We start from the raw sequence: 17,125 nt of genomic DNA, 5'->3' as shown, positions 1-17,125 counted from the left end.
CCAAGAAATCTTGTATGTATGGAATTCCCAGGTCCCCATCAGTTACAAATTGACCTTTTGTTTTTGAGAAGAATTAAGTTGACTTTGACAAAGTGATCCTCTTTTTCTTGTATCTGTGGAATATATAGGAGGTGTCATTAAAAGAGACATAATTCACGTCAAAGATTTCCCCTTGAGCTTTTTCTTTAGTTTATAGCCCTAGCTTTATTAAAGAAAATATATATTTTCAGCCATCAAGTTGTGAAATCAGGAATCAGGTTCCTGGTAGCTTACTGCAGAATCATTAAGCAAAACTGGTGGATCATAAAACTAATCATAGGGCTTTTGCCCAAAAGGTATGTGTTAAGGATTATCAAATTAATACCAAACGTGTATATCGGTATAATTAATGCACATCAATTGCAAACCTTACACCATCTTACTTGTTAAGCATTTAGTAGATTATTCGTTGGTTGGCTTCAACTGAAATCCTGCAGAGCGATCGTTCTGTTTTCATATTAGAGCATCCATTTGAGTTGGAAAGCAACCCTTACATGGCATCCAAAACCTTGTTTGATGCACATACAATTCAACAGTGTTCCACATCAAGGCCTAAATTTGGAAACTTGGAGCTTAATGGCTAATATTTCCTATGAGAAGACAGTGCTGCTGTTTGGAGAAGAAGGTGAAGGAGAGAAAGACGTAAATCTATTTAGATAAATTGTTTGATACTATACTGACTTAATCAGGTAGTCAGTTCTGCTATTTATAGGATTAAAATAGTATATATATGTTTTACGGTGTAATATATAAATCTATATACCAAAAACATAATATTTTCTATTCTACAACATATTCTATAATAATGACTTGATTATGTATGAAACAAGCATATATTAAGCAAACGGCGACCATGAAACTGCTAGCTCCATCAATGAGAATGGATGAGTCATGCATATAGGTATCATTTTAGTATGTATAATATTTCTTTCTTTATCAGGCAAGTGTGCTCCGTTCCAACATTTTTGTTCTTGGCATCGAAATTATCACTTCCATGGACAGGGACGCATTTATTCCAAAAGCTTCAAGTCATGAAATTCTCATGATATTTGTATCATGAAGTTTGAAAGGCTTCTTTAATTTGTACCTCCAAAAATGTGCCTCAATCTATGGAAGTTTACCCTATAACTAATTATATACAAATAATCTACAATATATGAGAAATTATTCTTACTCTCTTCTTCTTTTTTTAAGTCAAAGATAGCAGTAGTAAACAGCATATCTAGAATTTCCCTTTCGTTTTCAACCATTCATTAATCATTATTAAAAAATAATGGCTAGTTATAAAGTGGTAGCTCACATTAAATAGAGATGGGTGTAGTTTTCTACTTTTTCCAATGAGCCTAGCTATCCGAGTTACTTCACAAATGGGCTCTAGCCATTTACGAATTAGTGCTACACTATCTCAGATTATGCTCGGGTTGATGAACACAGAACGATAGTGACGAGTGTTAGATGGGGAAAAAAAAAATCATGTATGGGTATACCGTATACCCTCTGATTTGCTTTTGATTATTTTTTAGAAATTAAATTCTATTTAGAATTTAAATTAATATTTAAAACAATTTCAAACTTTCTGCTAATGAATTTTTTTAAAAAACTTTCTCCTCATAACTGAGCTTTATATCCCAAGTCATGATCTCACCAATAAATCCTAACAATTGATTTTTTATATATATTATTTTTTTACTATTAAATTTGATTAAATATAATATTTAAAAATTGAAAATCATAAAAAAGAGAGAAATAAAAACAACAAATTAAGAAAGAATTGAAAAAATTCTCATTGAATGAATCTCACCAGAACATCAATAAATTCATTTCTCATTGTATTAAATTCATACACACCAAAATTGAACCATTTCATCACCATAATAAAGATATATGTCGATTTGAATTTATAAATTTAAAACCATTAAAATCTATTTTTATGTTGATTTATTGTTTATAACAATTTATGTGCTTAAATTTGTGTTTAGAATACTTTAATAGATTTTTTTTTTTCTTCATGTTATTTTATTCCTATACTATCATATTATTAAATCAATTTTGAAAATAAACTTATATATATATATTGACAAGGGGAAAAAGGAGGATCAAAGGTGGAAAGACTGAAAAGATGCCTGCATGTGTTTGGGTGCCCTGCACATATCACATTGTAATTACTGCAATGGAGAAAACAGATGACTACATTTACTAGATCCCAACTACCCACCATACATCCTTTATTAGAGCTCCTTCGCCTTTTCACAGCCATAAAAATCCTCAACTCTTACATTACACCACTTCGAAATCATATTTTACAGTCTTGCTTCCTCTCCCTCCCCCCTCTCTCTCAAGATGGCTACCTTCAAGATGCCTTGCATGCTGGTGATTTTCTTGGTGTTTGGTGTAGGATTAGGCCAAAATGTGGCCGATCCATTTGGACCGGGAGTGGGAAGGAGAAGCGAGATGGTGCCTGCTATGTTTATATTTGGAGACTCGCTCATTGACAATGGCAATAACAATAACCTTCCTTCTTTTGCCAAGGCCAACTACTTCCCTTATGGTATTGACTTCAAGGGCGGTCCTAGTGGTCGTTTCTCCAATGGTTACACCATGGTAGATGAAATTGGTAAATCTCCACTGCCCTCTTCTTTTGTTGTCTTTGCTTATATTTCAAGCATATAAAATACACTTTTTGTCATGTTCATATCGGTTCCCTTTTATCTTCGTTGATAATCAGACAAAAGATTCAGACCTTAGAAGAGGCATCTTTCTTTACTTAAAGGAGTATCTTCTTTCTTTTCTTGCAACAATTTCGTATTTTAGGACTTGCGAAATGTGGAGACAGGAGAACGACGTTTAGAAAGTTTGAGGAAATGGTCTTTCTAGACTTGAATTCTGTTTCATCTTATTATGGTCACCTTTTGCTCCTCTTTTATATTATTTTCTGTTGGTTTCTTGAAAGGAAAAGCCTTTCCAGATAAGCAACCAATTCTCAAAATTAGCAACGATGCCTGTTAAGTAATGCGATTACGTACATACATCTTCTAGGAAAACGAAATTCTATTGAGAAATGAAATGGGAAGTTGGCTATGCACACGCATTTGTGAAACTCAGTTAAAGGAATTTGGCCAACAGTATGATGCCACCATAATGGAATCCCTCCAATTTATGATTATCGTTTTTTTTTCCTCCATTTTCCTTGGCAGCTGAACAACTAGGACTTCCTCTGATCCCTGCATACTCTGAGGCATCAGGAGATCAAGTGCTTAATGGAGTCAACTACGCCTCTGCAGCGGCAGGAATCCTTGATAGCACAGGCAGAAATTTTGTAAGCATAACCACTCATACATGTATACTTAAGTAGAATTATGCAGCATCATGCAGATTAATGAAATTAAAGCCTTAAGAGTTAAATTTTGCTTCCATTTTATAACAATTTTATGCTCCTAGAATACATAGATTCTGTAGACAAGGTTCATTATACTTGCTCCGTTGATCTAGTTACTATGCAATGCACCTTCATGTGTATCTGCAGATGGTGCATTTAATGCACGACTTAATTCCTCGCTGTTGACGAATCACGCAATTTAGAGTGACAATAAATGACCATTTTGAATTCACAGGAATCGAATATAATGCAGCATAAATATGGTTGGCCTACACACATGATCAAATTAAACGTGCATGGCTGCACTAATGAAACATCAGCTGATGTTGTATGTATGGTTTTCTTGATCAGGTAGAACGCATCCCATTTGACCAACAGATAAGGAACTTTCAAAATACACTTGATCAGATTACAAATAATCTTGGAGCAGACGATGTGGCTAGGCAAGTTGGACGGAGCATCTTTTTTGTGGGGATGGGCAGTAATGACTACCTTAATAACTACCTGATGCCTAACTATCCAACTCGGAATCAGTACAATGGCAGACAATATGCAGATCTCTTGACTCGAGAATACAGTAGGCAACTCACTACACTTTACAATCTTGGAGCTCGGAAATTTGTTATTGCAGGGTTAGGAGTCATGGGGTGCATCCCAAGTATCTTGGCCCAGAGCCCTGCGGGACTCTGCTCGGATTCAGTCAACCAGCTAGTTCAACCTTTCAACGAAAATTTGAAGGCTATGCTCAGTAACTTCAATTCCAATCAGTTGCCAGGAGCAAGATTCATTTTTATTGACGTCGCTCGTATGTTTCGAGACATCCTCACTAACTCCCCAGCCTATGGTAAGTCCCCATGATTCTAATTTTTGGTGTAAGTATTGGTTCTTGAAAGTATTTTTAAACCCTTGCTGATGTTAATTTGTTTCGACTATTTTTTATGTAGGATTTAGCGTTGTAAACCGTGGATGCTGTGGAATCGGGAGAAATAGAGGTCAGATTACATGTCTTCCGTTCCAAACACCTTGTCCTAACAGAGAACAGTATGTGTTTTGGGATGCATTCCACCCCACGGAAGCTGTGAATGTTTTGATGGGGAGAAAGGCCTTCAATGGTGACTTGAGCATGGTCTATCCTATGAACATAGAACAACTTGCCAATCTTGATATTGAGTCCAATTAACAGAAATCCGTGTTCCACTTCATGCCATCTTCATAATTTTTATTACGTTACTGATCTATGAGAGAGTAGTAGTAGTTTATTTTACTTTCAGAAATCAAAGAACCGTTCTGCGTTAGTATGTTCTCATTGCTACCATTAATCATAATGCCTAGCAAAAAAAGCCTCTATTTTGGATACTTTGCCCTTTTGTTGTGATTGTTTATCTAGTATCCTCTTCTCACACACATTTTAAGTTGAGATAATATTTTAATATAATAGTAAAATTTTATTAATTAAATTAAATGGATTTAAGTTTAAATTTTATAATTTTTATTTTATTTGATTAAAGTTAATTATAAAATAATATGAATTTATGCTAGTTTCAAATTTCAAAAAAAATATATTAAAAAATAATATAAAATTAATTTTAGATGATTTTTTAAAAGGAATAATATTGTTGTTGAATATTGTTGCTGTGAGTAGGAGTGTCCTGCTGCTACCATAAAACATGAGAGTCCTGCTGCCACGAAACATGTCCTACAGCCACTGTGAATATATAGTTAGGTGAGGCATTAAAATAGATTTATATTACTCTATAACAAATAAATATGATCCTAACAAAACTTGCATATAAGGTTATCAACTCTATTTTTCTTCGATATAATTAGTTTATAATCATATTATAAAATTATGCTTTATCTTACATATAAATTAAGATATTTATTATAAAACCCTGAAAGATATAGCTCAATTAATCAGATTATAGGTTTGATTATTAGAAGTAACCAATTCAAGTTTTATAAATTTTAAAATTATTGAAAACTTATATAATTATTAACTTCAAAACCTGTAAATTAATTGAGCCATGAACTGACCGAATTCCTACATGGTCTTATACCAGATTTTTCATCTATGATGCCAGCTACTCCAGATGTATAATATTCTCCCCTTAATATAGTGCTGGACCCGTAGTTCTTGCATTGGGTGGAATTAATTTTTGAAACCCAAAAAGTTGAGCTGCATGCAAAATACGTAACCTAGTTAAGTTAGATATATACTTTTACATCTTATCTTATGGACATGTATAATAAAGCAATAATAATGATTTCTCATTGTTATAGCATTTCTTAGTTACCAGCTAGCTAGCTTTTTTATGTTTTTCTAATTTTTAGGTGTTGTTATAAAACTTGGATTGTCCAACAAATAATTCCTCTAAAAATTTATAGAATTGATGTTATTTAAACCTAATTATCTCTTTGATCTAGCTAGTACTAAACCCAACACATTCCAATTATAATTAGGTTTAGCTAGCGTCAAACCTAACACACATGGACTTTGTGCATTACTAAGCTCAGTCATAATTAGCAAGGTTTGGGTCTAGCATTGGCTAGATCCAATTATCTCTTAGCCTAACTTTGGCCAAACCTGAAGCATCTCCACTAGGACTTGTGTGGTAATGACATGTGCCAACCTAATATACCTGAGAATTTAGAAAAATTATATTCATATAATTTTTTTTATTTAGCTTTTCTTTGGTAAAGATATATAAAAATATAATTATAAAATATTGGTTCATCAGTTTGTAATTAATAATTTAAGGGGCAAAAAAAACAATTAACAGTTTTTGCGAAGGTAAAAAAAATCTAATAAAAAAAAATCAAAAACTAAATAGAAAAAATAATTAAAATTCCAAATTAATAAAAAAAAAATTAAACAAATCTTATATGTCTAACATGAAAACTCTTTGGATCTAAGCTAGTTACAACAAGCCAATCTTTATATAGAATTGATAAGCCTACAAAAATTATTGATCAAATTTGAAACATATTCAATGATCAAATTTAAAGTTCTTAAACTATATATTTAATGTTTTTTTAATTTTTTTCACGAGTTTTACCTTATTTATTTAGTTTATATAAACAAAGTTCTTGACCTCGAGTAGTTACAATGAGCTAACTTCTTCATAAAATTGGAACCAATAGAACTTCTTGATTAAATATGAAACCGATTCAATGATCTAACCTAAAATCATAACTATTTTTATCAGATTCTGTGTTTAACATGTTCAAACCTTTTCACAAGCTTTGCCTTATTTATCTAGTCTAAAAGTTGCAACACATTACAACTAGCATATATCCTCAAAGTGATGCATAATTTATAGTGCTCTAAGATGGGTTCGTTTAGCTATTATTGGAATCATATGTACTCTTTTCTTTTCTTTTTTTTCCAATAATGGGAATCATAAATGTTGTTGCTTTAAGCTTTTTGACATAGAATATGATATGGGACAAAAATGATCATACAAGAGTAATTGTAAGAACTCTAGTTGTGTTCATGTGTTGCGTACTAGAGTATTAACTAATGAATTGCGGTGATAGGGCGAGTAAGAATCTCGTGATCTACTAAGGCTACAACATCCTTGTAATTTTCAACTAGATTTCTCTAGAATATTTATACACTACGTTCATTAATAATTGTTATATAGGTGTAAGCAATAAGTTGAATTAAAAGACATTATAATCTATAGTTTTTGAGAAATTACATACTTATTGGCAATTATTTATGTTGTACGAAAATAGCAATGCCAAAGCAAGGTTACAAAATAGCAATAATTAAATTTTCTAATAATTATAATATTATATAGCAACTCATATTTTTTTTATTTTTAATAATAAAAAATAAACATTTCTTATTTTTTTTATTTATATTATTTTTAACTTTATGATCTAGTAAAATAATAGCCACGACATCACATATTAACAACCATCGTCATGAAACTATCTAATAAATGACCCAGTAGTAAGAGTTTGAGACTAAGAAATTTGCTCTCATTATGGTCTCAGGTTCGAGCCTTATAGTTGCTAATATGATAGTCATTAAAAATTTACATGGTCGTTAACTTCAAAGCCCATGAAATTATACGAGATACACACAAGCTGACCCGAACACCTACATTAATTAAAAAAAAAAACAGCCATCATCATGGAATAAGCTTTGAAGATGTTCTATTACTACAAAATTAACAATTTCCAAATCACCGATTACCAAAATAATACTAAGGAATTCACTATAGCACTAAAGTGAATAGGATGACACTGTTAAAGAATAGTGTCGTTTTTGTAGTCATCGAAATTTATTGTAATGCAATTTCATCCTTATATATTATATTAGTATCTTTTTAATATCAGGCTTCACTTTTATTTGCATACAACAACGTATTTAGGAGTTTGAGAAAATTATGCAACTAAATTAAAGAACAATTTTTAAAAGATATAATTAAAGCTTATGGTTGAACAAAGATAATAATAAATAAAACAAAGCAAACGAAGCCTTTTTCATTTTGATGCGAACAAATTCAATATAATCCCTAAAGTTTCTTTTCACATACTAACATGTTCGGATGTTATATTTTAATCTCAAATTTATTTATTTTTTTTATATTTAAGTCCTTGAAAGCAAAGAGAAGGGTGAAAAACTTGCCAGAGAAAAGAGGATGAGAAACAAAGCTCTTAAGTGGTTCAATAATTATAATTTTAGTATTTATAAATTTCTATTTCAAAGTAAAACCTAATGGAGGTAGATTTTATTTTTAATGATACTAGAAAAGGTAAATTAAGGTTTCAAAAGAATTTTTATTCTGATTTGATTTTGTGTTTTTAGGCTAATTTTAATATATGTTGAGGCTATAAATGGAATTTTACAAGTCTATATCAATTTATTTTTAATTCTTTTTGTTAAAACAAGGTTCAAATTTAAATTTGGGTTTTTAAAGTCTAAAATTTTTTTCCCTAATTTTCTAGTGACTAAAACTATATTTGATAATGGGCTAAGCCTTTAAAAAAATTAATTTAGGTTTCAAAGTGGAGGCATTAGTATATAAATGCTCATGCATGTATGGTAATCTTTCTAGGCCCAAGCATACATAGGACATCTAGAAATGATTATTTTTTGTTCAGTTTGGTTTTTATTAAAAAAAATTAAAATTAAAAAAAAAATCAAAACCGGTTCAAACTTACCGGTTTTGATTTAGTTATTTTGGATAAAAATCGATTCAAACCGATTTGGATCAGTTTTTTTGGTTTGGCTCGGTTTTTTCGGTTTGGGTTCGGTTTTTCGGTTTTAAGCTTATAAAATCAAAACTGAACTAGTCGGTTTTTTCAAAATTTTAATCAGTTTTTTTCTACGGTTCAATTTTTTCAGATTTTTTTTCTGATTTTCTCGGTTTAATTGGTTTTTTTGATTTTTATGCACACCCCTAAGACTATCCTTCCTAGTTCTATAGCTCCTAGATCATCCTTTTAGGTCCTTTACGCATTGGCTATCTTCTGAGTTCTATATGTTCTTAGCTAGGCTGTATTTTTTAGATTCTTTTTTTAAAAATAAAATTTATAATTTAAAAATAAAATTATATTTGAATAAATAAGTAAAATGACACATAAAAGACTATTTTATTTTTCCATCATTGTTAGATAGTATTTAGTCTTTCATAGTTAAATTTGCTTTATATATATATATATATATGCAACATTTAAAATAGTGCATAGAAGAAATACTCAATAAGGATAAAATATATTTTAAAACTTTATGGTGGTGGGTCGTGATTATGAGACAATGAGCGGACAAATTATTGATGAGCGAGGATGTAAGAACGAGTGTTGCCAGTTGAACATGTTACAGAGAATCTAATACAGAGGGGCATGAAGGAGCACCAGAGAAGAACAACGACAAAGAAGAAGACGAAATTGAGTTTAATGAGAGAGATGTTGCAGAGGGAAAATTTATTGCCTAACGACTCCATCTCTACAATCTGCAATTAGAACACAACAAAACAACAACCGCTGTCAATGTTTTTTGTATGTTAGAACATATGTTATCAGTTGATCTTTGTTTGCTAGGTCCAAAAGCAAAGCTGACGAGATCAACATGGTTGATCTTGCTAGGTGGTCTGGTTTTTGGACTAGAGAGGTAGATCAACATCCCTGTGGCTCCAAGAAGGGATAAAAATGACCTAGATTATGGACTGTGAACAACTGAACAGCATACCAAGCTTCATTCTTGAAACGGATCCTTGTTGTTCTACTATTTGTACCTCTGCCAAAGTCATATACGAATCTGGTTTTACAGCATTTTTATGTTGCAAAACAAGCGCATTAGTTTACGTTGATGAAGGGTCAAATCTAACTAATGAAGTGTGCGGTGCTGCTTGTAATGTCTGGTCTGTTGCAGAAAGACTCTGGTTCCAGGCCTAACATGGTACAAGATGGCAATTAAGTTTGAGTCAATAAAATGCATCAATTGCTGCATTGGTAGTAGCAAATGGAGATTGAGAAAGGACATTTGGCCAACAACAGATGACATGAGTTTTGACCTCTCTAAACTCGGGGCCAACAATGGCTAAATGTAGTCAAATGTGGTGGTAGTTAGTCATCAAGATTGCTCTATTACTATGGTGAGAGCAATTACACGATGCCTTGAGTGAATCCAAAAGCATCGATGCATTCATGGCGTTTTTTTGAAACGGTTTCCACAAGTCTCTGAAAACACTGCAGTTCTCTCGGATAGTTTCACTTTCATAATACTATCATCCAAGGATTTCTTCAAAATCTCGAGTCATCAAATGTTGTATGACTTATTGATGAAATGGGATTCTCAGCATATATATCAACATTAACTTGGGATGTTATTAGATCTGGAATCTTATGATGAATTCACAGAGTCGATTTACCCGTGGAAGCTCTCAAGGTAGAAAAATGAAGCAGCTAAAGATTAAGAAGAGAGGGATTTTCTTCCATTTCTAATGCTAAATGGGAAGATGGTGCCTGGCTAAGTTCTGTAATCAATTAGTTTGACCTTAATCTGATTTCCCAGATTGAATATCCTAAGCTCTATCAGGTAATGAGTTGCTAGAAATCTAACTTTTCAGCGTTTACATAAATATACACATAATATAATGGCTTTATGAAACATGTATTCTTGCGGGGAGACCAAGCAGATTACATTAGGTGAAGTCGTTTGATAGAAGGTTCAGGTGCTGACAGCAGATGATGGTTGATTGAACACAGTTTCTTTTGCTTTTTCTCTTCTTATCATTTTCTTTTTCTAGTATGCCCCTCTGCATTACTGATGAGGCGGCCCAAATATTCCATCTTTGATCTCTTCTTGTATTTTTTTTTATAACCAAAAAGATTGAATAGTGTAGTATATACGGGTTCTAGCTTCAGGTTATGGTGAAAGATATATAGAGAGAGAGAGAGGGAGAGAGGGGCGGCAGGGCAGGTAGCTGGGTAGTATGCGAATCCTTGCGCAAACTGGAAGACTTTAATTTGTTGCATTACATTGCCTGCTTTCTATTGCTATTCCGACTCGGATTAGAACAGCAATCCTTTTCCGCTCCTGTCCTTGAATCCCATGTTTAATAGAATTTCAAACCAAATTATTGTTTCAATACTCAGCATCGTGGCTATATCTACTTAGTTAAATTCATGAGCAAAGTTGTTAAAATCGCGATTTTAGAACGAAACGGAAAGTCGTTCACAAAATCGGATCGTAAAAACGGATCATAAAATCGTAAGGAATTTTGAAATACATTAAAAAAAAAATCATGTTTCAAATAAAAATTCATACATAGTTTAAGCACATTAAAAAACATGTTTCAAATAAAACTTCATACATACTTCAAGCCTTCAAATAAAAATCCATATATAGTTCAAGTATCTTAAAATACACCAAATATTTATGACATTATCTAACTTAATAAATTATTTTTTAACTTATTTTTTATGATATTATCAAATATTTAAAAATATTTTTCAATTTATATGTTATAATATCACCAAATATTAAAAAGTAATTTGCCTTTCATAAATCCATTTTCTATGAAAATCATTTTCCACTACTTTTATGAAGCAGTTTAGTTCTTCTTCTTGCTTACGTGCTCTTACGCTATTTTGCTGAACATCACATCCAATCATGTTTTCAGGTCTGTGATAGGCTATTCAGTAAATTGCAGGAAGCAATGATGAGGCAGCCTGACAAGTGGAAGACCGAAGCAGACGTGAATGGGATGGGATCATTAAATTAACTTAATCTGAAGATCGAAGCGAAGACTGAAGACTGAAGAGTCACGTGAATGGGAAAAGCAAATTCCAATAGGCGTTTGACAGGTGGACATTGGGGGGACTTTCAGTGCAGCAATTCTATTGAAATCGTACGATCAGTCCTCATATCGCGATTTTACACGATTTTATTCAATTTTTGTGATTTTACCTGATTTCAACTCAATTTTACTCATTTTTTATTTTTTCAACCTGTTCAACCCGTAATGCATGTTTTGACTCGTAAAATCATACAATTTTACGAGTCAAAACGCGATTTTGACAACCTTGCTCATGAGTTAAGCCTAATTATAATTTTATTTCCTAGGTGCATTTATATTCTTTTTTATTTATTAAAACTAATTAGAACTTAATTATTCCATGAAATGTAAACGTAAATTCATCCCTTTTTTTTTCTTTTCCTTTTGAATAATGTATAAAAAATTACGGAATAGGAATCCACAACATAAAAATTCTTCTCTTCATAGGGAGTAAAAATTTAAGTGATGCAAATTGCACTATTGTTGCGGTTAGGGGTGAGAAAAAAAATCAAAAAACTGATTAAATCAAGAAAACTGAAAAACTGAATCATGAAAAAAAAACGATTAGAAATTGTTAAAAAACCAACTGGTTCGATTCGGTTTTGGTTTTATAAACCTGAATCCAAAAAAACCGAGTCAAACTGAAAAAAAAAAAAAACAAATAAAACCAGTCGGTTTAAATCAATTTTGATTCGGTTTTGGTTTTTTTAAAAAAACCAGTTTAATTACTTTTTTTAATAAAAACCAAACCGAAAATACTCACCTCTAATTGCGGTCATATTAACATTAACATTAATAAAAAAGTTAAATGTCAATTATTATTATTTTGTTTTATGAGTGACAAATACATAAGTTATTAATTTATTTTTGATTTATAACTCTGCAACAATTCCTGCAGCCGATCCTCCAAGCGGATTTACATCACTTGACCGTGGTAAATCAACCATCTCCGAGGCAAATGATCCACCATGCAAACGCCAACGCCCTTCTAAACTCGAACGTGATTAGGTAATTTTAGGTAGCTTTGCTTTTAATTCATCTCCTCGGACCTGGAAACACTTTGTTAGCACAAACCAAAACCCTAGCCTTTTCAGCTCTTCCATGTAAGGACACTTAATAGCTTTTTCAGCAAACACTTTTGTTTACAAGAACCTTTATAATGTTTCAGCTCTTCATCCATTCACTCAAATCCCCACTCGGGTTAAAGACTCAGGATTCAACTTTCCGGATCCCTTGCAAGACGCTCAAGATCTATAGCTGCTTGGGAGCTCCTTCGTCAAGATCTTTTCGATGTTGTTGACACAGAGGGTTGTCTGAGGTGTTGCCGGAGAAGTCCGAAAAGGCACAGCAGCGGGCCGGGACATATTTTTTGTCTATACTTTGCTAAGAAGTCATCCATTCACTCAAATCCACAGAACCACATTGCTCAAAATCCATGCTCCCAGTGTATGACACTATCAGATTAACTCAAAAGCTAAGTTAACATGTGTGCAAGCCAAACATATCCTCCATCCATAAGCAATATCAATATGGTTTTGCATTTTTTTCCACGACTGCACAACACAACTTCTTGCACAGACTCTCCATTTAAAGCTTTTGTTTGTGTGCTAGACACAAGGTGTTTTTTTTTAAAAGTCAATGATGTCTTATAAACATAGCTGCTGAATATGTTTTAGAAAAAGGATTTGATTCTTTCAAGAAAAAATATTTGCAAATGTTCAAAGCTTAAAAATGACAGCAACATCCTTTGCCTTTAATTTCATGTCATCCATTCGAATGGATAGACAACATTCATTATTCTTTCTTCACTTACACAAAACTCTCTTGTTGCTGTTGCAAATACAGTACAGAATTGTTCTTCTATGTCCTTTCTGTAGGTTTCAAATGCAATAATAAAATCTATAGGATAAGATCCAATAAGTTAACATGTGTCCCAGAACTGAACCATATGGTGTTGTAAATGTCGTTTCCAGTTGAGCTAATATAATGAAACTATGAAATTGAGGAGTGATTCAGGCAGTGACAGCAGATGTTGCCAGTGATGAACTGTTGCTGTCATCAGTCGATCGAGCACATGAATGAGTCTAGATCGAAATCACAGCACAATTCTTAATGACAAAAAAATGAAATTATATAAAAATAAAATAACACAACGCACAGGTTTAGTTAGGAAAACCATATGCCCTTGGTTTCTAGCTTTTTCAATTGCATGTACTTTCAAACTCTTTACGTTTTTTTTTTTAACTTGCCAGTACGTTATCTCCGCCTTCCCTTCCTCTTTGCAAGCTTTTTTTCTTCATTTGATCACTAATACTGCTGGTAGCTTTTTCATTTGCAGAAGTTCTCCATCAACAGGATCACACAATCTTTTTGTGCCCTATGAACTGCTCCAGCAACATTTAACTCAATTAGAAAGCAGTGCTACTCTTAAACGTTGCTGTGGCATCGTTTTGTTGATAATTAGTGAATACATGGTTTTATGTTTTTGGATGGATATAACATTATTGGACATGAGCATATGACATGACAGAGCTTAACATTCTGGTGATGGTTGTTTATTCAGCTACTATCTCCTCCCTCCCTACCCACAGATCCACAGGAGAGAGATAGCATTCAGGAATTCGGATAATGATAGCATTGTATACTACATATAGATCATTCATTTTCTTTGGATATGCCTGTTTCTTGTCAAACGAGATGGCTGAAATCTATATTTTTAACTTGAGCTCTTTTGCTTGCATTGAGTTTTGCAGGGTTGAAATGGTTTGTTCGCTCTGTTCACTTGGGGAACTGCGGGAGTGATAGTACAGAAAAATCCATGATTGTGGAGTGTGTTCTTGCAATGAGTAATAGTTACAACCTAATATTAGTAAAATGTTACTTGGTATACAATTTCCCTGTCATCTGCTTTGCAGTGATTGAATCCTTTGAAGAGTTCTGTAAAGATTTTGCTTTTCATTTTGATTTCCAGTGTTTAAGAATGTATCGAGGCTAATAGATGGGTAATTAGCTGGGAAAGTTAAGTTGCTGAAACAGAAAGGTAGGGAAATCCCAACTGATCATCTTTCAAAAACACCCTTTCATCTCTTAAATCTAAATTTTCAAGAGGGATTCAAGTAACTATGTACTTGTAAACCACCGCAAAAGGGGGCATCTTTTGCAATAATTTTCCTTTCGTATCAGACTTTAATCTGAAAAGCGATTTGGGAAATTCTGATCAGCAGTTTCTGCTGTCATGCTTGGGGTAATCCACGCACTTCTCTGCCTCAAACCTCCATATAAACATAACGTGACTGGTTTTCCTTCAAGCAGGATTCAACACCAAAAGATAGGCACTCTCACCATAAAAGTAAAACTTAAATTATCACCTAGAGATCTTGGACAAGATTGAAATTCTGATTTAGAAAAAATAGGTCATGCATAACAATTCTTGACAAAACAAAGAACCAGATACAATCAAAATTACATGGCAAAAGTATGCTAGAATGTCAGTTCTCAACGGACACGCCGAGCTTTTTCTTCCTGTCCTAACCCAAGAGATTTCTGCGCATTTGCAATACCTTCAGGATCTGCAATACATCAAATCCCAACAAGCAATCAATACAACTGACAAGGAATATTAACGTGGTATGAAAATCAGCTGGCTATTACAATCAATCATGACTTGGCCTAATTTACATGGAAGAAACTATAAACCAAAATAATTATAGGATAAAATTTCTTTAAATACAATAGCCAGGGCGGACTCAAGGTCAAGAACTCTTCCTGTGAAGCTGTTCCTGTGAAGCTGTTCCTGTGAAGCTGTGGTCTCCCACGATTCAGCTGTGGATTTACAATACTTTTTATTTGTTAATTGATCTTGACTTATTCATGCTCGCACATGATGCATTTGCGTGGTGCACAGATTCCTGCACCTATTTCTTATTCCATAAAAGGTGCATGGAGTTAAACACAATAACCAACCATTTCAAGTGCCATCAAAGATTAACAGAAATTTCTTTTAAGATGATAGCTAGGGCGGAATCAAAGTCGACAACTCTTTTCCTGTGAAGCTGCGGCTTCCTACAATTCAGTTGTGGATCTACAAGACTTTGTATTTGTTAATTGATCTTGATGTAATCATGCTCGCCCATTGAAATGGGCATTTACGTGGCAAACAGATTCCTGCACCTATTTCTTTTTGCATAGGAGATGCATGGAGTTAAGCACAATAACCAACCATTTCAAGTGTCGACATAGATTAACCGCCCCAAAATACATAGAAATGAAATGTCAACTAACTCTAGTAGCAAATTATATAAACTGCAGAAATACCGAGACAGGCATGACGATTGCAGGAAACAATTTTGTGTATGAAAGTGCGTGTGTATGCATAATCTGATTACAACAAAATGAAATAAAAAGTAAGGCAATAACTAATAACACATGGGCTAGAAATGATGAATGATTCAATATGCAATCTCCCTAAAGAACAAAGGAAATCAAACTCACCAAAGAACTGCGTAAAGATACGCGTAAAAAAGCTCAAATTTCGAGAAACATTATACGCCATAGCCGGAGGAAGAGGCTTCACCACAGTATCAATACTAAACACCCTTTGAAGAAACTACAAGGGAAAAAACCCATTATTCATCTAGAAACTAATTCACACAGTAAAAAAAAAAGTTCAAAATACGAAAGAAACCAATTATCAAAGACCTTGTGTGCAATCAGAGAAATACCTGAAAGTTGCGCTGGAAACTGTAACGAAGTTCTGGGTCGATTTCGAGGGCTTGATCATCGTCATCTTCATCGTCAAAACGTTGGCTCTTCTTACGAGGGACGTGCATAGTAGGCGTGGAACCAGGTTGGCTGGTGACTTTGAGTTTTGCGTCTTTGAATTTATTGGATTCATCGTCGTCTTCGCCTCTCCATGGTGCTTTCGATAGCAATTCTTTCTTCGCCTTCGTCATCTGATTGATTTTTTTCTTTACAATTTCTTTGTTTCCTTTTGAGGGATGAGTACTATTTGAGGCTGCCTCTGCTCACGTTCTGTTTGAGATTGAAGAGGAGGGGTTAAGTGCTGGTGAAGATAAGATGGTGTTTGGTAGTCTGAATAAACTAAATCCTAGTTTGTTTAATTTGTGGTAGAGCGGGAGTTAAACTTGGATTTTCTCCCTATGGATTCATCAATGCTCCACTTTCATACCTGTTGGGGAGGTTTTTTTAGCAGTTATTTTTTTAATTATTTTTTTAAAATATATTAATATAATATTTTATTTTAAAAAATTATTTTTAATATTGATATATTAAAAAAATTAAAAACAAAAAAAATATATTTAAACATAAAATATTCAGATTTTTTGAAAACATCATTTTGGAATGTAATCCAAAATAGCCTTATCTCTAAGATTTCAAAGTTCTCAATCTCTTATTA

At 33.1% G+C, this 17,125-nt stretch overlaps 2 protein-coding genes across 2 annotated transcripts; one reads left to right on the top strand and one right to left on the bottom strand.

Annotated features, from left to right (window-relative positions):
- Positions 1-2,294: 2,294 nt before the first annotated feature.
- LOC118056616 (GDSL esterase/lipase At1g71691) lies at positions 2,295-4,824 on the top strand. Its single transcript, XM_035068868.2, has 4 exons — positions 2,295-2,653; positions 3,234-3,355; positions 3,767-4,259; positions 4,360-4,824. The coding sequence occupies exons 1-4, from the start codon at positions 2,380-2,382 to the stop codon at positions 4,593-4,595; spliced, it is 1,125 nt and encodes a 374-aa protein (XP_034924759.1). The 5' UTR covers positions 2,295-2,379; the 3' UTR covers positions 4,596-4,824.
- A 10,223-nt stretch (positions 4,825-15,047) lies between these two features.
- On the bottom strand, positions 15,048-16,778 carry LOC118056615 (uncharacterized). Its single transcript, XM_035068867.2, has 3 exons — positions 16,431-16,778; positions 16,201-16,315; positions 15,048-15,278 (listed from the first exon to the last, which is right to left on the bottom strand). Exons 1-3 carry the CDS (start codon positions 16,659-16,661, stop codon positions 15,205-15,207), a joined length of 420 nt encoding a protein of 139 aa, XP_034924758.1. The 5' UTR covers positions 16,662-16,778; the 3' UTR covers positions 15,048-15,204.
- Between the last annotated feature and the right edge of the window lie 347 nt (positions 16,779-17,125).

This window comes from Populus alba, chromosome 19 (genome assembly GCF_005239225.2).
Source record: "Populus alba chromosome 19, ASM523922v2, whole genome shotgun sequence".
Classification (NCBI taxonomy): domain Eukaryota; kingdom Viridiplantae; phylum Streptophyta; class Magnoliopsida; order Malpighiales; family Salicaceae; genus Populus; species Populus alba.
Note: the sequence above shows the minus strand (reverse complement) of the source record. Positions and strands in the feature narration are given on the sequence as shown.

Coding starts and splice junctions, on each gene's coding strand:
- LOC118056616 (XM_035068868.2), top strand. CDS start 2,380: ATGGCTACCTTCAAGATGCCTTGCATGCTGGTGATTTTCTTGGTGTTT. Junction 3,356..3,766: donor ATAGCACAGGCAGAAATTTT/GTAAGCATAACC, acceptor TTTCTTGATCAG/GTAGAACGCATCCCATTTGA. Junction 4,260..4,359: donor CACTAACTCCCCAGCCTATG/GTAAGTCCCCAT, acceptor TTTTTTATGTAG/GATTTAGCGTTGTAAACCGT.
- LOC118056615 (XM_035068867.2), bottom strand. CDS start 16,661: ATGACGAAGGCGAAGAAAGAATTGCTATCGAAAGCACCATGGAGAGGC. Junction 16,316..16,430: donor GTTTCCAGCGCAACTTTCAG/GTATTTCTCTGA, acceptor TTTCCCTTGTAG/TTTCTTCAAAGGGTGTTTAG. Junction 15,279..16,200: donor TATCTTTACGCAGTTCTTTG/GTGAGTTTGATT, acceptor GATGTATTGCAG/ATCCTGAAGGTATTGCAAAT.